General features: G+C 42.4%; 2 protein-coding genes across 2 annotated transcripts; both read left to right on the top strand.

The window, feature by feature from the left end:
* Positions 1-217: 217 nt before the first annotated feature.
* Positions 218-2599, top strand: LOC118239448 (bromodomain-containing protein 4-like). Its single transcript, XM_035450482.1, has one exon. The coding sequence runs from the start codon at positions 536-538 to the stop codon at positions 2384-2386; it is 1851 nt and encodes a 616-aa protein (XP_035306373.1). The 5' UTR covers positions 218-535; the 3' UTR covers positions 2387-2599.
* Positions 2600-5777: 3178 nt separating this feature from the next.
* Positions 5778-8211, top strand: LOC113832887 (MLV-related proviral Env polyprotein-like). Its single transcript, XM_027391703.2, has one exon. The coding sequence runs from the start codon at positions 5921-5923 to the stop codon at positions 7898-7900; it is 1980 nt and encodes a 659-aa protein (XP_027247504.1). The 5' UTR covers positions 5778-5920; the 3' UTR covers positions 7901-8211.
* The last annotated feature ends 17951 nt before the right edge of the window (positions 8212-26162 follow it).

The raw sequence follows: 26162 nt of genomic DNA, 5'->3' as shown, positions 1-26162 counted from the left end.
TTGGCTCGGGGCGCTTAGCCACACAGAAGCTAAGTCGCCCCAGGTACCTGCGTCTCCAATAAAGCCTCTTGTTTTTTGCATCCAGTTCGTGGCCTCGCTGATTCCTGGGTGTGTGGGTCTCCCTCTACGAAAGTATCCCTTCGGGGTCTTTCATTTGGGGGCTCGTCCGGGATTGAGACCCGCCCAGGGACCACCGACCCACGTCTGGGAGGTAAGTGTTGTGCGGATCCGCTGTTTTGTCTTGTCTGGTCTGAGTCTGTCTTGTGAATTGCGCTTGCGTTTGTAGTATACAGCTGTGTACATTTGTAGGCGGATCCGAGGAGGGACTGACGGGTCCGAACTCCCGACCGCGGCTCCAGGAGACGTCCTGGTAGCGTTTGAAGCCCTCAGGAAGAGGGATTTGTATTTTGAACTTGGGAAGCCCTCAGGAAGAGGGATTTGTATTTTGAACTTGGGAAGCCCTCAGGAAGAGGGATTTGTATTTTGAACTTGGGAAGCCCTCAGGGTGAGAGATTTGTACTTTGAACTTAGATCTATGACTGGACATTTTCCCAGTCTCTTTGGAGAAGGCCCTCGGCTTGAGGGATTTGCAATCTTTACTGGGGACGAGGAAGGAGGGCCCCCTTCCTCGACTCTCTCTCAATTCCTTCTGTCGACTCTCTGTCGAAACCGCGCTGCGAAAGTCTGTTCTGTGTTATTCGGTCTTTGTCTTGTAGCTGTCATTTGTGCCCTCCTAAGCCTAGAAACTATGGGGCAAACTGTCACCACTCCTTTGTCCCTAACACTCTCCCACTGGAAAGATGTACAGGAATATGCTCATAACCAATCTGTTAATGTGCGTAAACGCAAATGGATTACTCTTTGTTCTTCAGAATGGCCGACCTTTGACGTAGGCTGGCCGCGAGATGGTACCTTTAACCCCCAGACTATATTCCAGATAAAAGAGAAGATTATGGATCCTGGACCACACGGGCATCCCGATCAAGTGGCTTATATCGTCACTTGGGAGGCTTTGGTTCAGGACCCCCCTCCCTGGGTACGTCCTTTCTTACATCCCAAGGGCCCCTCTCTCCTTCCCCCCTCTAACCGCTCCAACCGACCCATTCCTTCGGCCCCTACACCTCCCACTCCTTTGATTCCTCCCAACCCCCCTTCCCATTCCAACCTTTACCCTACCGTGGTGAAAGACACTAAGGCTAAAGAAAAGAAGACACCTAAGGTACTCCCTCCGGGAGAAGACCAGTTGGTTGATCTATTAACGGAGGAGCCCCCGCCATATCCGCCACTGCCGCCCCCACCAGAGGCAGAAGCGGACTCCGCCGCTGCCTTGGCGGAAGCGGCCCCTGACCCTTCACCAATGGCTTATCGACTAAGAGGTCGTAGGGAGCAGCCCGTTCCAGATTCAACCACTCTGCCCCTCCGAACTGGGCTGAACGGCCAACCTCAGTATTGGCCATTCTCAGCATCGGACCTCTATAACTGGAAAAATAATAATCCTTCTTTTTCTGCAGACCCCGTGAGGCTGACATCTCTCATAGAGTCGGTACTCACGACTCACCAACCCACCTGGGATGATTGTCAGCAGCTTTTGCAGGTCCTTTTAACCTCGGAAGAGAAACAGCGCGTGCTACTAGAAGCACGAAAAAATGTCCCAGGAGTAAACGGGCAGCCCACCCAGCTACCCAATGAAATTGATGCGGCTTGCCCTCTTGAAAGACCTGAATGGGATTTTACCACCGAAGCAGGTAGGACCCACCTGCGTCTCTATCGCCAGTTGCTGGTAGCGGGACTCCGGGGGGCAGGACGCAGACCCACTAATTTGGCCCAGGTGAAGCAGATAATACAGGGTGCGGAGGAATCACCTGCCGCTTTTCTAGAGAGATTGAAAGAAGCGTACAGGATGTATACTCCCTATAATCCGGAAGATCCAGGTCAGGCCACCAACGTTTCTATGTCCTTTATTTGGCAATCAGCCCCGGACATAAGAAACAAGCTTCAAAGGCTAGAAAATCTACAGGGATATACACTCCAAGATTTGTTGAAGGAAGCAGAACGTATTTTTAATAAGAGGGAAACACAGACAGAAAGAGAAGAACGTTGGAGGAAGGAAACTCAGGAGAGAGAGGAAAGACTAAGACAGGAAGCTGAGGAAAAAGAGGTTGCGAGAGACCGTAAGCGGAATAAAGAAATGAGCAGGTTATTGGCCACAGTAGTGACAGGCCAGAGACAGAATAGACAGAGGGATGACAGAAGGGGGCCCCACCTGGACAGGGACCAATGTGCTTACTGTAAAGAAAAAGGACATTGGGCAAGAGAATGCCCTAAGAACCCCCGGGCCAAGCTTCCACCGCCAAGGGTTTCTGACCTCCTGAACCTAGAAGATTAGAGGAGTCGGGGCCAGGAGCCCCCCCCCTGAGCCCAGGATAACACTGCAAGTCGGGGGGCATCCGGTCACCTTCCTAGTCGATACAGGGGCACAACATTCCGTTCTGAATCGGTCACCCGGACCCCTGAGTCACCGGACTGCATGGGTACAGGGAGCTACAGGCGGAAAGCAGTACCATTGGACTACAAATCGGCAGCTCCAGCTCGCGACCGGTAAGGTTATGCATTCTTTCCTCCATGTGCCAGATTGCCCCTACCCCTTACTAGGACGGGACCTATTGACCAAATTAAAAGCTCAAATACACTTTGAGAGGTCAGAAGTCAAAGTCACAGGGCCAGAGGGAATTCCCCTTACCATCTTGACAATGTCCATAGAAGATGAATATAGACTCCATGAAAAGAGGACTAATTCGAACAATCAGGAAACCCTTGATCACTGGCTTGCGGAATTTCCCCAAGCCTGGGCTGAAACAGGAGGAATGGGCCTTGCCATTAACCAGGCCCCAATTATAGTAACCTTAAAAGCTGCCATCCTTCCTGCATCCGTCAGACAGTATCCAATGCCTAAAGAAGCCCGCGAAGGAATTCGGCCACATATTAAAAGGTTACTTGAACAAGGGATTCTGGTGCCCTGTAAATCTCCTTGGAATACACCCTTGCTACCCGTTAGGAAGCCGGGAACTAATGACTACCGGCCAGTGCAGGACCTAAGAGAAGTCAATAAAAGGATAGAGGACATACACCCTACTGTCCCCAACCCTTACAATTTGCTGAGTGGATTGCCACCTAACTATATCTGGTACACAGTCTTAGATCTTAAAGACGCTTTCTTCTGCCTCCGCCTGCATCCCACCAGCCAGCCTATATTTGCCTTTGAATGGCAGGACGCGGCCCTTGGAATCTCTGGGCAGCTGACTTGGACTAGGCTACCTCAAGGGTTTAAGAACAGCCCTACCCTTTTTGATGAAGCTTTACATCAGGACCTGGCAGAATTCCGGGTTAGGTACCCCGCTCTAATCCTCTTACAATATGTAGATGACATTCTCCTGGCAGCCAAAACCAAAGGGGAATGCAAGGAAGGCACTCAAGCCCTCCTCCAGACTCTTGGGAGCCTAGGGTACCGGGCATCCGCCAAGAAGGCCCAGATATGTCAGAAACAGGTGACCTATTTAGGATACAAGATAAAGGATGGACGTCGATGGCTAACGGAAGCCCGTATGCGAGCCATCTTAGACATTCCCACCCCACAAAATCCCCGCCAACTGAGAGAATTCTTGGGAACGGCAGGCTTCTGCCGCCTATGGATCCCTGGGTTTGCCGAAATGGCGGCTCCCCTCTACCCCCTCACTCGGCCAGGGGTTGCTTTTAAATGGGAAGAGCCCCAAAAGAAAGCCTTCACCGACATCAAAAAGGCTCTCCTTGAATCACCAGCCCTGGGTCTACCGGACTTAGCTAAGCCATTTGAACTTTTTATAGATGAGAAGGAGGGCTATGCTAAGGGAGTCCTCACCCAAAAACTGGGGCCTTGGAGAAGGCCCACTGCATACCTCTCCAAGAAATTGGATCCTGTGGCATCGGGATGGCCACCCTGCCTTCGAATGATTGCTGCTATAGCCCTGCTGGTAAAAGATTCTCACAAGCTAACCTTGGGGCAGCCTTTGACCATACATGCCCCTCATGCAGTAGAGGCAGTCATCAGACAGCCTCCAGACAGATGGCTTACTAATGCCCGAATGACTCATTACCAGACTATGCTGTTAGACAAAGACCGGGTCCACTTCGGGCCTTTGGTGACTCTGAACCCAGCCACCCTGCTCCCCCTCCCTGGGGAGCCCGAGGCTCATGATTGCTTACAGGTATTGGCCGAGGCCCATGGAGCGAGATCCGACCTGACTGACCAGCCTCTACCTAGCCCGGACCACATCTGGTTCACGGATGGAAGCAGCTTTTTGCATCAAGGAGAACGAAAGGCGGGCGCGGCAGTCACCACAGAGAATCAGGTCGTCTGGGCCCAGGCACTCCCCCCTGGAACTTCCGCACAGAGGGCAGAACTCATAGCACTCACGCAGGCTCTAAAATTGGCAGAAGGTAAGAGGCTCACCGTGTATACAGACAGTCGTTATGCCTTCGCCACTGCCCATATACATGGAGAAATTTACAGACGGAGGGGGCTGCTTACCTCCGAAGGGAAAGACATTAAAAATAAGGAGGAAATCCTCGCTCTCTTAAGGGCTCTTCATCTGCCCGCTGCCTTAAGTATCATACATTGCCCTGGACACCAAAAAGGGGATTCTTTCGAAGCAAGGGGCAATCGAAGGGCAGACTTGGCTGCCCGAGAGGCGGCCCTGACCACAGACACCACTAACCTCCTGGCTCTAGAGCCCACCAACGACCATCCCTTCCCCTCATGGGACTATGAACAAAGAGACATCCAAACCCTAGAGAAATTGGGAGCCGCAAAGGAACCAAACGGGGATTGGACTTATGAAGGAAAGACTGTCATCCCCTACCGGGTAACCAAGTACCTAGTGACATTTTTACATAAGATGACACATCTGAGCTCCAAGAAGATGCGGGAGCTCCTCGAACGAGAAGAGGAATTCAATTTCCTTTTGGGGAAGAACGATATTCTAAAACAGGTAACTGAGCAATGTGATGCGTGCGCCCGAGTCAACGCATCCAGACTGAAGCTTCCTCCCGGGAACCGGGTCAGAGGCTACCGGCCCGGAACACATTGGGAGATAGATTTCACTGAGATTAAACCAGGAAAATATGGATACAAGTATCTATTAATTTTTGTAGACACCTTTTCAGGATGGGTTGAAGCCTTCCCTACTAAACATGAAACAGCCAAGATCGTTACTAAGAAATTGCTTGAAGAAATCTTTCCCCGTTATGGGATGCCTCAGGTATTGGGAACAGACAATGGGCCCGCCTTCGTCTCCCAGGTAAGTCAGTCAGTGGCCACCTTGTTGGGGATTGATTGGAAATTACATTGTGCTTATAGACCCCAAAGTTCAGGACAGGTAGAAAGGATGAATAGAACAATCAAGGAGACTTTAACAAAATTGTCGCTTGCAACTGGCACTAGAGACTGGGTCCTCCTACTCCCCCTAGCACTCTACCGCGCTCGTAATACCCCTGGACCACATGGGCTCACACCCTTTGAGATCCTGTATGGAGTACCTACTCCTATCATTAACTTTCTTGATCAAGATGTCTCAGATTTTGCTAACTCCCCTTCTCTCCAAGCTCATTTACAGGCCCTCCAACTAGTACAACGGGAGGTCTGGAAACCCCTTGCTCAAGCTTATAAAGACCAGAGGGACCATCCCACCATCCCCCATTCCTACCAGATCGGGGACACTGTTTGGGTCCGGCGTCACCAGGCCAAGAACCTTGAACCCCGCTGGAAGGGACCCTACATCGTTTTGCTTACCACTCCCACCGCACTCAAGGTAGACGGCATTGCAGCTTGGATACATGCTTCACATGTAAAGCCAGCCCGACCCACCGATTCAGCCACTGCATCAGAATGGACCGCACACCGCACTCAAAATCCTTTAAAGATAAGACTCTCTCGTACACCCTCCTGTTGATTGGTTGTCTGTTTACCCCCCATGTAGCAACTAACCCCCACAGGGTTTATAATATCACCTGGAAAATAGCCAATCTAGGGACCGGGGAAATAGCCAACCTCAGCACTTATATAGGGACTCTACATGATGGGTTCCCTCCTCTCTATGTCGACCTATGTGACTTAGTAGGGTCTGATTGGGATCCCTCTGACCAGGAACCATTCCCAGGGTACGGATGCCACCACCCTGGGGGAAGGATAGGAACAAGAAGCAAGGATTTTTATGTTTGCCCCGGCCATAAACCAACTCATGGCTGCGGGGGGCCGCAGGAAGGGTACTGTGCAAGATGGGGATGTGAAACCACAGGGGAGGCTTACTGGAAACCCTCTTCCTCTTGGGATTTCATCACTCTCAAACGGAGGGAGATCCCAGGGTACGCAGGGAAAGGACCATGGAGATGTGGGCAAAGAGCCTGCGGACCTTGTTATGATAGTGCCGGAGGGGGAGGTTTTCAAGGCGCCACCCCCGGAGGAAAATGCAACCCTCTCATCCTAAGGTTCACAGATGCTGGAAAAAGAACTACTTGGGATAGTCCTAAGGTCTGGGGACTCAGGCTGCACCGAGCAGGGAAAGATCCGGTGACTTTATTCTCCCTGTACAGACAAATTACTCCCCTAAGCCAACAATCAGTCGGGCCAAACATAGTAATAGCGGACCAGAGATCCCCAACCCATTTTCAAGTCCCTAAACCCCCTACCGTTCCTAAAGCTATCACTCCTACACCAGGTGCTGTCACCTTCTCCCCCACCCCAGATGCCCTAAACATCGAGATAACCAGAGACCCTCCAGGTACCAGAGATAGATTATTACAATTAATCCAAGGAGTTTACCAAGCCTTAAATTTTTCAGACCCCAACAAGACTCAGGAATGCTGGTTATGCCTAGTTTCCCGGCCCCCATATTATGAAGGCGTGGCAATACTGGGCAACTACTCCAACCAGACCTCAGCACCTACCAGTTGCGGAGCTGCTATGCAGCACAAGCTCACAATATCTGAGGTCTCAGGAAAGGGGCTATGCATAGGCAGGATTCCTTCCTCACATCAAGAATTATGTAACCAAGTAGAGCCATTATCTCAGGACAGCCGATACCTTGTTGCCCCTTATGGAACTTATTGGGCTTGCAGTACTGGGTTGACTCCCTGTGTCTCTACCACTGTTCTCAACACCACCATTGACTTTTGTATATTGATAGAACTTTGGCCCAAAGTCACATACCACCAACCTGAATATGTTTACAGCGTACTAGAGAAATCAACCCGATATAAGAGGGAGCCAATATCCTTTACCGTGGCCCTATTATTAGGAGGAATAACAGTGGGGGGCATAGCAGCCGGCATAGGGACCGGAACCGTTGCCCTACAGGGAATTAATCATTTTAAGCTTCTACAACAAGCCATGCACACGGATATCCAGGTCCTAGAAGAGTCAGTCAGTGCACTCGAGAAATCCTTAACATCACTCTCTGAGGTGGTCCTGCAGAACAGACGAGGATTAGATTTATTATTTTTACAGGAAGGGGGGCTATGTGCTGCCCTCAAGGAAGAATGCTGCTTTTATGCAGATCATACAGGAATAGTTAGGGATAGCATGGCCAAACTTAGGGAGAGGCTAAAACAGAGGCAACAGCTATTTGAGTCTCAACAAGGATGGTTCGAGGGATGGTTCGCTAAATCCCCCTGGTTGACTACCCTTATATCCACGCTCATGGGACCTCTGGTTATTCTATTTTTGATCCTCATATTTGGTCCCTGCATTCTGAACAAACTGACTCAATTCATCAGAGAACGACTATCTGTTGTACAGGCCTTAGTCTTAACTCAACAATATCATCAGCTAAAGCAAATAGATCCAGAGTATCTAGAGACCTCTGAATGAAAGATTCCATTCAGTTACAAGAGAAATGGGGGAATGAAAGACCCCTGTCCCTTAGCCCTTTCTTTCTCAAGTTTGTCTCCTCTTCCTCCTGTCGGCGGCTTCCCCGATCCCCACCCCCGGTGGCCTTTCCCCGCCCGGCCCGAGAACAAGCACCGGGTGGGGCCGGCCCGAGAATGAGCACCAGGTGGGCCAGCCCGAGAACGAGCACCGGGTGGGCTGGCACGAGGGCGAGCACCAGGTGGGTCAGCACGAGGACAAACACCGAGTGAGCCGGCCTGGAGCTCTGCCCCTGAGCCCCCGCCCCGCCCGAAGAGAAACACTCCGTCCCAAGGTCTCCGCCCCCAAGGTCAGCCATCAGGAAAGGGGGGGAATTGAGTCTGCTGTACCAGACACCAGACCTTGAGAATATGCTGATCTGGAATGGCTCTGTGTCTCATTTGAACCATCCAATGGAAATGATTCTGTATTTCGCCTCATTTGAAAGACTCTGTGTTTCACCTCATTTGAATAACTCTGTACTTTGCCTCATTTGAATAACCCTGTATAGCGCCTCATATACATTGACCAATGGGAATAGCTCTGTATAATGCCTCATTAGAATTATCCAATAGAATCCTTGCTCCTAGCTTGCGCCTTTTTCCTATATAAGGACCCCTTTTCCCTTGGCTCGGGGCGCTTAGCCACACAGAAGCTAAGTCGCCCCAGGTACCTGCGTCTCCAATAAAGCCTCTTGTTTTTTGCATCCAGTTCGTGGCCTCGCTGATTCCTGGGTGTGTGGGTCTCCCTCTACGAAAGTATCCCTTCGGGGTCTTTCAGTTTCAGACCAGCTAGAGATGTTACACAGAGAAACCCTGTCTTGAAAAACAAAACAAAATAAAATAAAACAAACAAACACTACAAAAGCCAACCTCTCCACCCAACCCACTGGTGTCTCTGCTCCTGGTCAGAGGCAGTTGCCATTCTGTGTTCTCTGCAATAAATCTCTTGGGAGAGATTTGTTGCTTGGTGTGACTTCGGGTATTGCTTAGCTCCCAATTTCCAAGGTATTCTTGTGTCATAAAAACCCTTCCAGCAGGACACAATGTGAAGTCACAGAAAAACGAAAGTATGTATCTCTAGATGCCCAGAGTTTCTCACACCTCCATACTCTGCCTACCTGCAGCAGACCAGGAAAGTAACAGCTCTTATTTTTAATTAGTAGTTGGCAAGTAAAAAGCAGGGATTTTTCAAATGTATTTGTCCACAAAATCTATAAACAAATACCTTTGTATCTATTCATTGATATTTACTGACTACCTTAAAACTCTGTGTTAAATGAAGGAGCACTGCAAAGAAGAAAATTAGTAATTCATAAGCTATTTCCCTTTAATTGCAATGCACTGAAGAGATAATAGAAGTCACTTAGCAGAGGTTACCTTAAAAAATATGGAGAATAGAGTGAAAAAAAGAGTCAAAATCTTGCATTATGTATTCATAGCTTCACCTGGTTCCTTGGTCTCTCCAAGACATCATTGTCACTGTTATAAACAGGAGGGATAGAGCTGGGCGCAGACGAGAACACTAAGAATGGTCTGGCCAGGATTGTGGAGTGTCAAATATAGCCAGTGGCTCTATCTTGTGAACTAGAAGAAAGGAAACCAAACATATATAAAGAAACCAAACCAAGTTCCAGTTTAATATTTATAAGAAGATAAAGTTTGTACAAGGTAAAAGCATCCAATAAAACAAACAAGTAAATAAAAATGAAAAAAGCTCCTTAGTATCAAGAAAAGAAAAATCTTGATGTTTTTCACAAATAAGGTCTACAGGAGCCCTTGATCATAATGAAAGTCTGCTGTCTTCAGAGGTAGCCCTCAGAGGCCACTACCTTCCTTCACACGATGCCGTGGTATAAGTGACAAGCAGCTAAGGTTACTCCTTCTCAGGGGTTATCTACCCACTGCTCCTCCTGGAAGCCAGGAGTTTCGATGAGTTCCTGTACTTTGAGGTGGTGCCACAAATCCATTGGCAGGAAGTAGAAATGTTGGTTCCTTGTGCCTACAATTTCAAAAGCACAGAGTCTTACTGTGTACTTCATAATGTTGTAGGAAACATGGAGACTGTGGAGAGAAATCGAGGAGGATTGCAATTCCTTAAGGAGGCCACAGAGCGTCTATATTGTCTATATGAAACTCTACTGAACTTCCCATCATTGTGCATTTGTACTCACCATTTCAGACAGAGTACTAGGTACTTGAAGAGCCTGCAAAAGCCACACATAATCCCATTGTTTATTCTGCTAAATCTTCTTTGAGCAAAAATTAACTTCCTTGGTGACATGAGAGAACAAATCTATTAGAATATATATTTTCTGCTGAAGGGAACCCATGAACACTTGCATATTGAATTAATTTAAGGACAAATGACTTTTTAACTATCATAAATTTGTGTAGTAGTCTCATAATGATGTTTTCTATATCAAAGTGATACAAACTAATTAATATGGCATATGGTACACTATATATTTTCAACGAATATTGGCTGTATTATCATTTATAAAAGACATTTGGTTTTGTGACTGTGTTCTACCAATTAGTCTTAAAAGTAGGGTGACTTTTATCATGTACAATGAAGTGCAATGGAGAAATCACATTATGTTAGCTTCATTGCACTATCAATCGTAGAATATGTTCATATTCTGCATAAAATCTCCTACAGGTATTTATATCTGCAAAACTACCTCATCACGCCCAAATATCAATGGCCAAAACTCAGTTTCCCTTTTATTTAAAATAAAATTTAACATATTGCTAAACCTTTGACTTTAGGTAGGAAAACAAGCAGCCCAAGTGACTGTTTTTACAGTGCTTATGATTGTTTGAAGGTCTAACACTAATCTTTTCAGTGTCTTGATAGTTTCATAACTGTGCTATTCAATTTAGCTGTATATTAGAGCCATTTCATAGCAGCTTTCAAGAGCCAGTTTGGAAATATTTGGGAATTTTATATATGCTTATAATTAAACATAGCCAGTATACTAATTAGTATTACATAAGATTAATTTCATTAAACCAATACTAGAAATAAAGGTAGTGAACAATTAAAACATAATCGTTTCTAAGTGCCTTATTTAAGTTTTCTCTTCAGGGTTTATATCAATTGCATTGGTATGCAAAAGACTACATGATACAAAAATAGAAACCCACAGAAAAATCTGGCCTGAACAAGGGCTGATCACTGGGAAACCAGCATGGAACTGATCCAGACCCCGTGAATGTGGGTGTCAGTGAGGAGGCCTCGGAAATCTAAGTGGCCTCTTGTAGTAGATCAGTACTTATCCCTAGCATAGGAATGGACTTTGGGAGCCCATTTCATATAGAGGGATACTTCCTCAGCCTAGACACATGGGGAAGGGCCTAGGCCCTATCCCAAAGGATTTGACAGACTCTGATGACCCCCCCCCCAATGGAAGGCCTCACTCTCCCTGAGGAGCAGAAATGGTATGGGATAGGTAGGTTGTTAGTTGAGGGCAGGGAAGGAGGGGAAGGAAAGGGAACTGGGATTGACATGTAAAACAATCTTGTTTCTAATTTAAATAAAAATGGAGAAAAAAGATACATCAGGCTACAGAGATGGGAAAAAAATTGGCCATATAGATGGAGAACTTATGCCATGAAACCTTGCATTAAAATGACAGCTCTTTCCATGAGGAATGGGCATTCTATATTTACCAGGATTTGTGTATCTTCTAATCTTTACAAATGCATTTTTAATCATTTGTATTGCCTCAGAAAATGTCAATAAGGAGATCAGAGTGGAGGCATATCTATATATTTCCCCAACGTAATAATTAAATTCAGACTGTGAACCAGTGGGCACTGTAGAACATAGATGAAGTATTTCTTCTCTACTTAACTTTTACAACATCTTTCACTGTGGCAGTAAGTACTACATAGTCAGTATGCACTAGATATTTTAGGTTTGAGTTGAAGAAGCTTTTTTGTTTGTTTGTTTGCTTATTTTTTTTGTGTGTGTATATATGTGTTCTAAACACCTCAAAGAGATGGCAAATCCTTGGAGAGGTTGTCAAGATAAAGAATTTCTACATGTTTTTCTAGGACTAATATATTTTGTTTACCTTCTCTTGAGCTTCGGGCACTCAGAAAGGAAAAGATAGTAAGAAAAGAAACCAAAATTCTTTACTGCCACAATGTCACTCTTTGGAAAGTCAACGCAAATGAAGCATATTAGGGAAAATATGAAAAGTTAAACAGAAAGTAAACTAGACATTCCTAATATGGTGAAATCATTTTTTACACCCACAAATGTGACTTTTTCTCTCTCTAATGTTTTTAGAGAGCTTCTTGAATCAAAGCTAAATTTACCACCTCCCCCATAGATTCCTTTCTTTTTTTTTCTTTCCCCACAACCTACCTGGGGTTTGAAATGGAGCTGGACAGGTCTATAAGAGAAAGCAGTGTGGCTATGAAATTCTTTGGAGAGGCCATTTCCAAACTGAAGCCAAAAGTCTAGGCAAAGTGGAAACAAAATGGGTAGAGAAGGTGCAAAATGGGTCTGAGTGCCAAATGAAGACAGCAACAAACGAATAAGTCACTCAAACAAAACACAAGCACAGGGTGTTAGGGTAACAATTCACATCTTCAATGCATGTTTAAGTTCACATATGTGAGTATGTTTCTACAGTAGGTTCAAGATGGTTTCTGTATAAAGGCCCCTATGTTTATATCATCACCTAAGGCAAAGAATATATCTGGCCATCATCAAACTCAATCTTTCAATAATTCAGTTACTTAAATATAGCTGAAGCAAATGTATCTTTAGCTATTTAAATACTGCCTTTATTTTACACTGCACAAAATGGTATACAACTTACCTTAGACATATGTCATAGTTTCATTTCCTGTTTCTATAAGAAAATACCCTGACAAAAGCAACCAGTTACAGCTGTTACAGTTCTGTTTGTAGAGAACAGGTTTCCTGTAGCTCATAATTCTAGGTTATTGCCCATTGTAACAGAAAAGTCACATCATCAGGCACTTGAGAGAACTGGTCACAGCACATCCAAAATCAAGGTCAGAGAGCAATACATTTAAGTATGTATGCATCCACTCAGCTCACTTCCTCATTTTTAAATACAGTTTGTGACTCAGTGTTATCTGTCCACATTTAGACTGGATCTCCCACATCCATTTAGATAATCAAGACAAAAATCCTTACACACAACCTGCTCTAGACAATCACTGAGACACATTTTCCAGATGATTGCAGATTATTTTTATTGTCAAGTGGACAATCAAAACTAGCCATTAGAACAGTATATCAGGCAAACATTTGATTATAAAATAACTCAAGTGGTGGTATTCTTTACAACTCTGGCTTAAAATTTACCCTTTCTTGCTGGTGCACAATTTCATCTGGCTATTTAAATTCCTATCCAGGACAAAGTTCATTTCCCCTCTCTTTTTCTGGAGAGTTATTTCTTTAAGATCAGCTGAGAATGACTTCACTTTTCATGCAGCCTATTACAGCGCTGCTCCCTAGAACCAGTTGCTACTGCCTTCCTGTGGTTGTACTTTTTTCCCCCTCCACCATCCTCAAACCCTCTCATTACATTGAGTTCATAAATGGGTAGCTAAACTAACACAAGTAACTGTCTTAGAAATAATTATACAAAAATGATTCCTTTTCATTATTTAATTGGTGTCAAATTATGTTGGCAAGGATGGTCTCCATCTCCTGGTCTGAAAGTTATCTTTCCATCTCAATCTCTGGGGTGGCTAGGATTACATGTGCACATGAACCCATCTGGCTCATGCAGTCCTTAAAATAAACCCATTTTAAGGGGAGAAGTTCTAGTCCCCTCAATGAAAAATTAATGGATTCTCCAAGGCCTGAAGGCCATGATCTAAAGCCATGTTCAAACCACAGGCTTTCAAATTCCAAGTCTTCCTTTGTGCCATCAATGATTCATCTTCACTATCAGCCATTTCATTTCTCTTCCTTGGTGCCATCAATGATTCATCTTCACTATCAGCCATTTCATTTCTCTATCCCTCCATTATTGCCTAATGAATAATATTTATAATTTTGTCTTTGCTCTTAAAGGGGACAAGATCATGATGTTCTTAGAACTTAAAACTTTGATACTTGAAGATTAGCATGCTCGTGAAGAAAAGCATAAATACATTCTAGTAAAGTTATGTAATCATTGGACTAAAAATTAAAATGCCCACTCAATCCTTTACACATGTTGTTCAAACCATACAATACACTTCTTTTTAAATACAAATACTGGCATTTAAAGATGGAAGAAGTCTTTGGGAATAAGAAACAAACAGAATGTCATAACACTAGAAAACCATGTTTTGAATATATCATCAAACCTTGATGTCTCAAAGGAGTAGGAAATAAGATACCAGGATACTCAAAACAAGAATTTGGAATCACTTTCCACTCAAAGCTAACAGCTGTAAATTGTCCCATTATCAGCAAATGATAGAAACTGCTCACCAACTTAAAAAGCAGTAGGATGCTGAATCAGTTTTGGTGGACTCTCTGAATCAAAAGTAATATTTGACTTCTTTTCTTGGGCTATAGAAACCCAAGCTAGACAAATAACTGTGTGTAGCCAAGTAACTGTGCAGTAGTGATGCAGAATAAGTTAGCTATGCAAGTACAAGCACTTTTTTGAAGATGACAGTCTTGAGAGGCCACATTACAAAGTCTAATCTTCTGATTTAAATTCATGATTCTGAAATTTCCAAACATCTGAGGAATAGCAGTAAGAGTCAGGCAAATGAAGAAGAAACCAAATCGGACCACCTGGGGCCTCAGTTATTCAAATTATTGGGTACAGATATACATATATTTAATAGAAAAAATATGGTGGGATTTGACGTTTTCTGAATTGTTTTATGCTGAGTATAAGAAAAAATTGCTGAAGAAGAGATAGCAGCAAAGGTTTTGTCACACACAGCTCTGTTAACTAATTGATCTTTGGCATTTAAAAGCATTAGTGTGAAGGGTGAAAGTATTCACAAAACATATGGAAGTCATCTTCAAAATTGGAAATTATAGTTCTAACCCCAAATATAAATTTAATTTGAAAATTGTCAGTCTGTTAGCTGGTCTCTGGCTTGTCTTGTCTTATTGCCTCTGTCTATAAAATGAATGTTTTACATTATTATGTGGGAAGGAGAAATGCTTTTTTTTTTCTTATGATTTCATTCACAATCTTGAGGAAGAAAGTATTGAAAGTATTCGTATTTCTGAGAATTAAATGAATTTTCAAAGTAGCAATTTGAAAATTTTCAGATAAAGAGAGATAAATCTAGATTTGCTACATTAGTGTGGAATAATCTCCAAGATATATTGTTAAACAAAAACATAAAGATTGGAAACAGTGTTTAAATGCTCAGTTGGGTAGAACTCTCATAAACATATCTACATAAGATTGGTGACTACCTTAAATGCCATCCTAGAGCCTTCATCCAGTAGCTGATGGAAGCAGAAGCAGAGATCCACAGCTAAGCACTGAGCCGAACTCCTGGAATCCAGTTGTAGACAGGGAGGAATGATGATCCCCCATCAAAGGCCTCAGTCTCCCTCATGAGTGGATGGGGGATGGGATGAGGGACATGGGAGGATGGAAGGGAGAGGGAACTGGTATTGATATGCAAAATAGGATTGTTTCTAAATTAAATAAAAATTTATTTAAAAAAGAGTGGACAATTCTTGCAGAAATATGGAAAGATGCTATGGTATTTGTCTTAGTTTCTTGTTACTATAAAAAAATAAAAGGCTGAATAAAGCAACATAAAAGAGAAAGATGTATTTCAGCTCACACTTCAAGGTGATAGTCCAACAAGGCAGAAGTCAAGCCAGTGGGAGCTTGAAGAAGCTGGCCATATTATCTTCATAATCAGAATACAGAACCACGAATGCAAGCTCAGTTCACTTTCTCTACTTGCATAGTCTAGAACACCCTGCCTAAGGTATGGAGCCATTCGGAGTGGTGGCTCTTCCCTCGTCAATTCCTGTAATCTAGGTAACTTCTTACATACATGCCCACAGGTCTGCCTCCCACGTGATTCACTAACCATGACAATATTGCTTTGATGATGAAGTAAAGTGAAGTAAAGTGATGAAGTAAAGGCCACCATTCTAAACCTTGAGGCTGTATTAATTCATTTTTAGAAATCTAGTTACCTGCAAAATAAATGCATTTCCTGTGCTGTCTCCTTTTTGCTGTGCACTTAGGCTCTATAGTATTCAGCATGGATAGACACTGTACAACTGGGCCATGTCTAAATCCTGACTTCATGGCTATGGGTTGGAGGTTTTTTTTCCTTATTGCTTAATGGCCATAATAATAGAGTGATTTTAATAATTAAATGATACAATCCATAGAACTATTTTATATGGTAGAGACAGGGTGGGAGACTACTGAGTCTCTACTCATTTTGAGATTTTAATCTCCTTATCACTATTTAAAGTTCCTACATTTTAAACATATATATGTAATATAAAACTGAAATAAACATAGTCACTAATTAAAGAGGAAAGTTTTAATACATTCTTCTAGTTGATACTTACAAAATCTTCACTTTTCAAATTTTTTGTTGGGAATATTTTGAAAATAATGGCAAAGCCATGCAGAAATATCAGAACAAGACTGATACCTTTGACTGATGGAATATTGTCCCTCAGAAAACCATCTGACAAACACTTTCACAGATAAATTGTATCCCACAGTTTGTCAAATATTTCGTATGATGGCTGGGAGTGAAAATGAAAATAAAATATGTATTTTGCTTATGAAATCATATTCTGACTTCATTTAAAATCACACATATCTGAAAAACCTTAGTGCCAGCTGGAGAAGGCTTGGCTTCCAAAGAATTCCAGATTACTATTTTTCAATGAGAAATATGATTCATTATCAAACAGACCAAAATACCAGACTTTACTGATGCCTGTAATTATCATCCCAGGAGACTGATTGGCATTTGAAGCCATAGTATAAGTAGGATGTTCCACTTGTAAAGTGCATTGCCATGAAACAGGGAGTGGGCTGAGTTTTCATCTGCATGATTGTGATCACTCTGCCCTTAGCCATTCATCAGAGATGGACTGTGAGAATCAAATTTCGTCTGGAGATTTTGTTCCTATTTTGGCATTTGACATTAGTTAAAAACTGATGCTTTTGTACATGGTAAGGTTAGTCACAGGGTACCTCATGACCTTCCCAGCAGAACTTCAATAGATAATTGTTTTAATCAGAAATCTCATTGCTCACAATCCTTTGTTAGCATTGTATAATAAATTAATTGTTGTGTAATTTCTATTCATTAAAGACTGTAGTCTCACCTTAGGCTCAGAGAAAGTCTCTGATCTTTCTGATTCCTATCTTCATTTTCTTCTTTCAAGACTTTTCAAGAAGTCCAAAGCTTTTAAGGGTTTTCCATTCCACACATATCTCTCCACAAGATGGAAGATTGTCACTTTAAGCCATCAGGATAACATCTGTTACTGCTTGGATCCTCTTTCTCCCATCTGTCACTACAGATGCAACTTAAGTTCCAACCAATATAACTTAATCTCAACAAGGAATATCTTACTTTCTATTCATAGGTTCATCCTACCCTCATGGAGAATAGCTGATGCAGGCTCTTACAGGAATGGGAATCTAGGGGTAAATTTAGAATCCTGTCTACTATTTACTATTATGAAGGTGAGAGGCAAGGAGGGGATATTTATCTCCATGTTGGATATTCTGTTGGATTAACTGTGGCCATCTGTGCTAGTCCTCAAATAAAACTACATGAAACCTGTATTTGCAGAGCTAGCATTGAAGCTGTGATTTCACATGAGGCACAGGGCAAGGTGGTCGGGCTCCTAAGATTAGGATGACTTTGACTTGGAATCACTAGTGTCCACATGTCTTCCTCTTTTAGCTTCAGATGAACAAATCGCCATAACTGTGAATCAATGGTAGTTCTCTACATGTGCTCTTATTTTATTTATAAATTTTGGTTCTTCAGCAATTTCATGTATTATATATCTTGCATTGTTCTCCCCCAACTCTCTCTTCTTTCTCTCTACCTCTCAGCCCTCCTTCCTTCTGAATACTTTTCCTATATTTGTTCTTTTCGTTTTGTTTAATGTGGCATAGAGTTTAAAAAGGACCATGTGTGTTTGGAGGTAACCATCAGAGCCTGGTGGGCTGACCAGTAGGTATAGATAGAATGGGATACTGTGCTTTGTCCTCTCCTAGTACATTAGTTGCCAATAGATCATGTATAAGTGATAGGACTCATGAGCCCATTATCCACCCATTTTTGGTTGCTGAGAGGACTCAGACTGTGTGGGCCCAGTGAAAGCAGGCATATATGTTATGAGTTCATGATTGTCATGTTCATGTCATGCTTAAGTGATAACATTTTACAGACCCTCTCCCCATTTTGTACCTGTTCTGTTCTTTCTATTCCCCCTTCTGCAATGTTTCTTGGGCCTCGAGGGAGCAGTGTAAAAGTCATGTTTACTGCTGATCCATCTACTGTCCTTTACTCTCAGCACCTTGTGCAGCTATGGATCTTTGCATTCACCTCTATTCACAGCAAGGAAAGGTTTCTGTGATGAAGGTTGAGAGTAGCCTTAAGAAGATGGTTTTATGTTATGTCAGTTCATCTAAGAAGCTGTCTCTCAGACCTCTTCAGTCTCAGGTTTTGGATCATATCTGCAGTGTTAGGCAAAGTCGGCCTCCTGTTAGGGTGACCCTTGAGATTAATCATGGAACTGTTGGATACCTTCTTAGGAGTCATGACAGTACTGTGCCACTGGGACACATCATGCCTGGTGGTTAGGAACACAGGGTTCCTATCTGCTTAAAAGCATCATTGCTTTAATGACACACATAGCATCATGTAATATTAAGATTACTTGCCACTGGGAAGCATCACACCAGGTGGTTAGCATTATAGTTCACAGGGCTCATATCTGGTTAGTAGCATCAATGATTTAGAGACATGCATAGCATCATCTAACACCAGGAATACTTGCCAAGTATGAAGTATGCAGCCAAGTTTCTGCTTGATTTCTCTATACCTTGCATCCCAGGTACACATTCTTTCCTCCAGTCTTAACTATAGGGACATTGAAACTCAATTAATGTTCATAAAGAATACATGCTGAAAATTCTAAACTAATGAAGTCTCGACAGTGAGTGTGTATCTCAGCCAGGATTTCAAATCTAGTTTCAAAAGAGCATATTCTCTAAACCCTAGAGAGACTAGGAGACTCATATACTCCTATGCACTTGGTCCATAGCAATCACTGCGTATCTGCCATATGTCAGGTACTGTTATAACAACCCCATAGAACACAGGGAACATGACTTTTGCTTCTCAGAACAAAAGCTCAAGTTTCTGCTGGTGTCTGAGATACTATACTAATAAGAAATACCTATACTTGTAGGCTTGTGTTATTAGTATTATTGTTAATGCTGATTAGTAATATTAGCCACATGATTCCATACTAACAATAGATTGGATTTTATCTTTGTTCACAGTAAATCTAAATAGTTTCTTTTTTATAATAGTAGTATAGTACCACAACACCTAATTAATTACTCTGCTTTTACTTTAGTAGTCACTAAATAAAAATGTAACCCTTATTTATTTATTTCTGATGATACAGAATTACATCCCCCATCACTTAGCCCTCCTATTCCCCCTGCCATGTGCATGTGTGAATGAACCTATCCCAATATAAGCAGTCATATATAGGTCAAAGCATTGGGCGGAAGGTTGAGATCAAGAACTAAATTCATCCCGAGTTTTGAAGTATCTATTACTGTGTAAGGGTTTTTTGTTTGTTTGTTTTTGCATTTTTATGTCTTTTGGAACATGGCCTCATGTAGCCAAGTCTGGGCTCAAACCTCCCACTTCAACTCAATAGTTGAGACATCAGGCATTCATTACTTGCCAACCTAAGGCTTTTGTATTTAGTGTTATGTAAGTGTATATAATCAGGTGTAGCATAATAATTTCACTGGTCTAGGCATCTAAAATTTTTTTTTTGAGACAGAGTTTTTCAGTGTGACTTTGGCTGTCCTGGAACTCTCTCTGTAGACCAGGCTGGCCTCAAACTCAGAGATCCACCTGCCTCTGCCTCCTGAGTGCTAGGATTAAAGGCTTGAACCACCACAGCCCAGCTGCATCTAAAATTCTTAAGCCATTCTGTATATTTTAGATCAACTTTGTCACTTTGTAGTATGTCATTGAAACAAAAAAATATTTTTTATCCAGCCACAATAATGCACACATTTAATGCCAACACCTGGAAGGTAAAGGCAAGTAGATCTTGTATTCAAGAACAGCATGGAATTCATTCAGAAATCCAATGTCAAACAAAAGAAAAGGACAGAAGCAAAAACAAAGCTAAATATGGACTTGAGAAGAGGACTGATGCATACCAGGTTTCTCTTTTGTGTAACAGAGACAGTATTGCCACCTAATGGTGAAAATACATACTGAAAAAGAGTTCTCACAGAAAATCCTCTGAACCTCTCATTCTCACAATCCCTCACCCTCTACTTCTGCCATGTCCCCAGAGCCTTAGGTATGGGAATGTTCTGTAGATATTTCCATTGGGACTGGGATTCACAGTTCCGCATTTTGATTGGGTGTAGTTTTCTGAAGTGTTCAGCTTTCTCTACAAATGAGACCCCACTCATATGTTATTCAATCCAAAGTGGTCAACACTAAACCCATATACATATGAATAACACTAAATAGATGTTATATATAACATTATATATATGTATATATGTAGCTGTCTATATGAGTAACAATAATAATTAAATAGAAGATGTCATGAATTTAAGAGGCAGTTTGGGAGGACACTAGAGGAGTAGGGAGGAATGAGAGATAGAAATGATGTAAATACAGTACTTATATATGAAATTCTAAAAAAATTAAGTAAAATGGCATCAACATTATATGCAATTGGAACCCAAATAAAGCAACTGAACAATGACATGTATAAACTATGTATTGGCAATAATATACATATAATAATAAAAAAATGAATCACTTGAGTATAAAACTTAAGGTTTGCTAGTCAGGCTCCCTTCCCTGTGCCCTGATGCAGATGGTGGTTTCTTAAACTATAAGCCAACTGTCTTAGTTAGGGTTTTTCCAGCTGTGAAGAGACACCATGACCGCAGCAAATCTTATAAGGTAAAATATTTGATTCGGGTGGCTTATTTATAGTTTCAGAAGTTCAGTCCATTATCATCATTGCAGAGAGCAGGCAGACTTGGGGCTGGCTACATCTTGACCAGAAGGCAGCAGAGAGTTGACTCATTCACTGGGCAGTATCCTAAGCATTGACAATCGTAAAGTCTGTCCCCACACTGACATACTTCCTCCAACAATGCCAAACCTACTCCAATGAAGGCACACCTCCTAATAGTGCTATCGCTTATGAGACTATGGTCCACCACACCAACTTAAATTACTCCTTGCCAGACATTTGGTCACAGCAATGAGAAAAGTAACTATTCCAGTTGATCTCACAGCCTTTACTCAGTCATTTTTAATTCACCTACACATCTTGCTTTATGTATATAAACAGTGACTATAAAAACATCTGCCTAAGCGTGAACAGTGATAGGGTATGTCATAGATGAGTATTCCCCTTACTTTTATGAGTTAGACCGTAACTAACCTGTATATTGCCACAATGACTAAACTAATTACATTTCACTGTCTTATGTGAAGCCACAATTGGAGAATGACATGGGATGAAGAGAGTTTTTAATTATTTTTCAGGTGGAAACTTGCTGAATAGATGAAAATCTGTTTGCTACCATGTACAAGTTGGCATTGACTCATGTGGCTAAGTAATCCAAAATATAGTAAGCTGGAAAGGGTTTGGTTTATAGTTTCATCTTTTGTTTTTGCCTTTTGAAGCTACATTCTCTCTGCCAGGCTCAGAATATTTATTTGGATTTTGATGCACCTTGACAATCTTGGATAATTGTTGCCCCTTATATACTGGATGTTGTGTACCGGAAGCTGTAGCCATGCCTACTTAGGAGCTGGCTACAGGTGTGCCTGACCACACCCTCACAAGCTTGCGAGGGCGTGGTCAGGGGACGTAGGGTGACTGTGTTTGCTCTTTCACTTTCACTTTGCTTCTTGCTGTACAGACTGCTGCCATGCCGGCTGGCTAGGTGGCTCTGTAAGCAAAGCTTTTCCCTATTAAATACCCTTATATCTCTACCTGACTCTGTATTGGTAATTTCCCACTATATCTGGTGTCAGAAGTGGGATATTGGATACCTACACCCCATTTGGGACAGACTGTGGGTTCCATCGGTCCCGCATCCTAGGCCCGGAAAGCACCCTCTCTCCATAGGCGTTCCCAGCTAGCAGCTGACCTGCTGCAGCTGAGCTGCTCAGAACCATCCACCCAGCTCGGAGACAGTTTCTAGCTGCCTAGAGTTGAGGTAGGCCTCGGCTTTCAGCAGAGGCTTCCCTGGCCGCTGCTGCAGGAGAGCCACATCTGTTTCAGTGGTTGCGGTCACAAGGCTGTATACTCTCTAAGATAAGCGCAGCCGCTTTTGTGACCTCTCTCCACCGATGACCGACTGCTGCCAAATGCCTCAGACTAACTGAACGCCTGTGCTACCTGCTGGTCAAATATATTTACTGCATCTGGAGTAGAAATCAGGTAAAATCATGGTGGAATATTTATCATTTGCTAAAGTTGGTAATATTTTTGCTTATTACGTGGATTCACTGTTTGAGGAGGATGTTAATGTGCCAATTACTGGCCTATATGCCATAATGGCAGTTAGCTTGCTGGTACAAATAGTATTATTAGCCAGAGGACTCAGGAATATGGATAAGGATAACCTCACCACCTACTTACAGGAAATAACAGCTTTATGCAGTGAGGTTTTGGAGAACAGATTAGGTCAAACGACAATTGTGCAGCAAGTGAAACAGAAATTGGATGATAAGCTTGGCTCTGTGTCCAATACACTAAAGACAGAGCTGTCTGATGAGATGCAGCGTATTTATGATAAGATAAACACAGCGAGATCCTCCATGTCTGAAGCCTTAGAGGCTAGGCTGTCAGAAGACCATGGCCAGCTAAAAAATATCTGTAGCCAGCTAGAAACTCAGATAGGCAATGTTACTCATCAACTAGATGCAACGGTGCAAAATACCCAGCATAGGGTTGAAGAATTGGACAATGCCATTCAATCAGTTATTGAAGCATCCAAGGTAGCAGATCAGAAATTTGAGTCTAGATTTGAATGTTTGGAAGATAATTTACAGTACAGGGCTGACAGATTACATAGGTCCATATGGTCGATTGCTGAGGACTCAAAATCAGCAAATCATGACCTCGAATCTAGACTCCAATACCTAGAAGGGAGTTTCCATGCCATCCAGATGCTGCCTAAGGAGGATCGTATTAAAGACCTAGAAAAACATGTAGATGAGCAGTTAGAGCAATTTACAGATTCACTAACGTTCTTGGAATCTTTTATGATTAAGGAGATTGAAACTTTTCAAAAGGATATCATTGCTAGGCTTAAAGATCATTGGAATGCCTCAGAATCAGAATCACTCCAATCCCAGGCACCTACTCCACCTAGGTATCATGACTATTCTTCTAAGGTTGAAACTCGTACAACATTAGTGTACCCAGCTATCATGGTAGAAAAGCCAGCTTCTAAGAAACACCCTCATGGACGGATGGTTCATGAATGGCAACCTATACAGCTGAAGGATCTTAAGAATATTAAAGAATCAGTTGTCTCATATGGTCTCCATAGCCCATACGTAAAACAGCTATTACATTCATGGGCAACCTTTAACAGGGTGACACCCACAGATTGGGAACGATTGGTAGCAGCTGTACTTGAGAATTCATGCAAAATCCAGTGGAAGGCATTAGTAAGGGAAGAGGCAAAGTTCCTTGAGCATCAGGGCATAAAGGAAGGTTTTGAAGCCCCTCTAGATAAGCTTCTTGGTCAGGGTATTTATGCTGACCCACAGGTTCAGGCTGAATATGATGACGATATACTGTCTCTATGCAGGAAAGCAGCATTAAATGCCTGGGATAAGGTTCGTGAGCCAGGAGAATGCCTAGAAGCTTATACCAGAATAGAACAGGGACCTACAGAACAGTTCCAGGATTTCTTACAGAGGTTAACTAGGGCAGTAGAATTACAGGTAACAGATCCAGAAACAAGACAATCAATTATATATACAATAGCTTATGAGAATGCAAACACAATATGCAAAAGAATACTTTTGCCTTTAAAGATCAGATCAGCTCCACTAGAAGAATGGGTTTTGTATGCAGCCAACATTGACTATAATGTACAAGATACTGGAGCTTGGGTAGGAGAAGCCATTTCAAAAGGTTTAAAAAGGCAACAGGAAATTAAAAGTTCTAGAGGTGAGGATGTAAGGGCTTGGCAAGGAGAAGCACCTTACAGAGGTCAACATAGGTACCAAGAGGCTAGAGGTTACTACTACTATGAACCAGAACCTTGGGTAGGAAGAGCCTTCCCCTGGAGACCACGAAGGCTCCAGGAACCAAGATGTTTCAACTGTGGTAAAATGGGACATACTAAGAGAAATTGTAGACAAATGAATTCTAACAATGCCTCATACGGAAAACCACTGCCTTCTAGATTGTGTAGAAGATATGGTAAGGGCAGACACTGGACCAATGAATGTAGATCGACCAGGGACATACAAGGAAACCCGTTAAGGTCGGGAAACCCCAGGGGGGCCTCAAGAAGTCCCCCACATCGAGAAAGGTTGGGTCATTCCCAGTAGCAGTGGGAGACAATCTCTCACAGGAACAATAGATAGTTCTTTGCCTATTGTGAAAAATGATACTGCTTTAGATGGTAGTTTGAATAGTGATGAAGAATCAAGTGTGAATGTACAAAATGAGAAACGCATATTTTGGCAAGCTTCTATTAATGATAAAAGGCCTCAGTTGAAAGTAAAAATTAATAATAAAGTTATTTCTGGCTTAGTGAACACTGGGGCGGATGTAACTATTATTACTCAAAAGTCTTGGCCTCAGAATTGGCCTCTTAAAGAGGCAAATGTACAATTTTTAGGAATTAGAACTCTATCTAGAGTTCGACAGAGTGTAAACTCGGTGGTCTGCATTGGACCGGAAGGACAAAAAGGGATACTGAAACCATACATGACAGATGTAGCTATAAATCTCTGGTGTCATGATCTCTTACAGCAATGGAATACTCAGATTAATATTCCTCCAATGTCAGATACAAATTATGTACAATCTTTAGATAGTAGAAAAGATCTGGTAAGATGCTATGGAAAATGGTTACCAACCATCCATGCTGTACAGAAACTAAGTACAAATGATGGACCTTCAGAGGAGCCAAAGGCCCTGCCATTGAAATGGCTTACAGATGAACAAGTTTGGGTAGGACAATGGCCTATGACCTCCGAAAAGCTAGAAGCTTTAGAAAAGTTAGTACAGGAACAGCTAGACGCTGGACATATAGAGGAATCTACCAGTCCTTGGAATTCTCCTGTACTTGTTATCAAAAAGAAGTCAGGTAAGTGGAGAATGCTGACAGACCTGAGAGCTATAAATAAAGTAATTCAACCAGTGGGCTCTCTGCAACCTGGAATGCCATTACCTTCCTTAATACCTAAAGGATGGCCTATCATAGTCATTGATCTAAAAGACTGTTTTTTCTAGAGGTGATGGCAGTTATAAATAAATAAAAACTGACACAAATAAAAACTGACAATGCTCCAGCATATGTCTCTATAAAATTGAAACAATTTTTCAAATATTATAACATAAAGCATGTTACTGGTATATCACACAATCCTACTGGACAAGCAGTGGTTGAGAGATCTAATAGAACACTTAAGGAGATGCTCAACAAACAAGCTTGGAAGACTAAACCCCCCAAACATAGGTTCCATAATGCTTTATTAACACTAAACTTTCTTAATGCCAATGAAAAAGGACAAACAGCTACAGAAAGACACTGGACTACGGAAAAAACTGCTGAACTCAATCAGCCGGTATACTTCAAAGATGTACTAACCTCTGTATGGAAACCAGGACATGTGTTACATTGGGGTGGGGTTTTGCATTGGTTTCTACAGGAGAAGAAAAACTTTGGATACCATCAAAGTTGATCAAGATTTGAGTGGTAAAGGAAAAACCT

This window comes from Cricetulus griseus (assembly GCF_003668045.3).
Source record: "Cricetulus griseus strain 17A/GY chromosome 1 unlocalized genomic scaffold, alternate assembly CriGri-PICRH-1.0 chr1_0, whole genome shotgun sequence".
Taxonomy (NCBI): Eukaryota; Metazoa; Chordata; class Mammalia; order Rodentia; family Cricetidae; genus Cricetulus; species Cricetulus griseus.
Note: the sequence above shows the minus strand (reverse complement) of the source record. Positions and strands in the feature narration are given on the sequence as shown.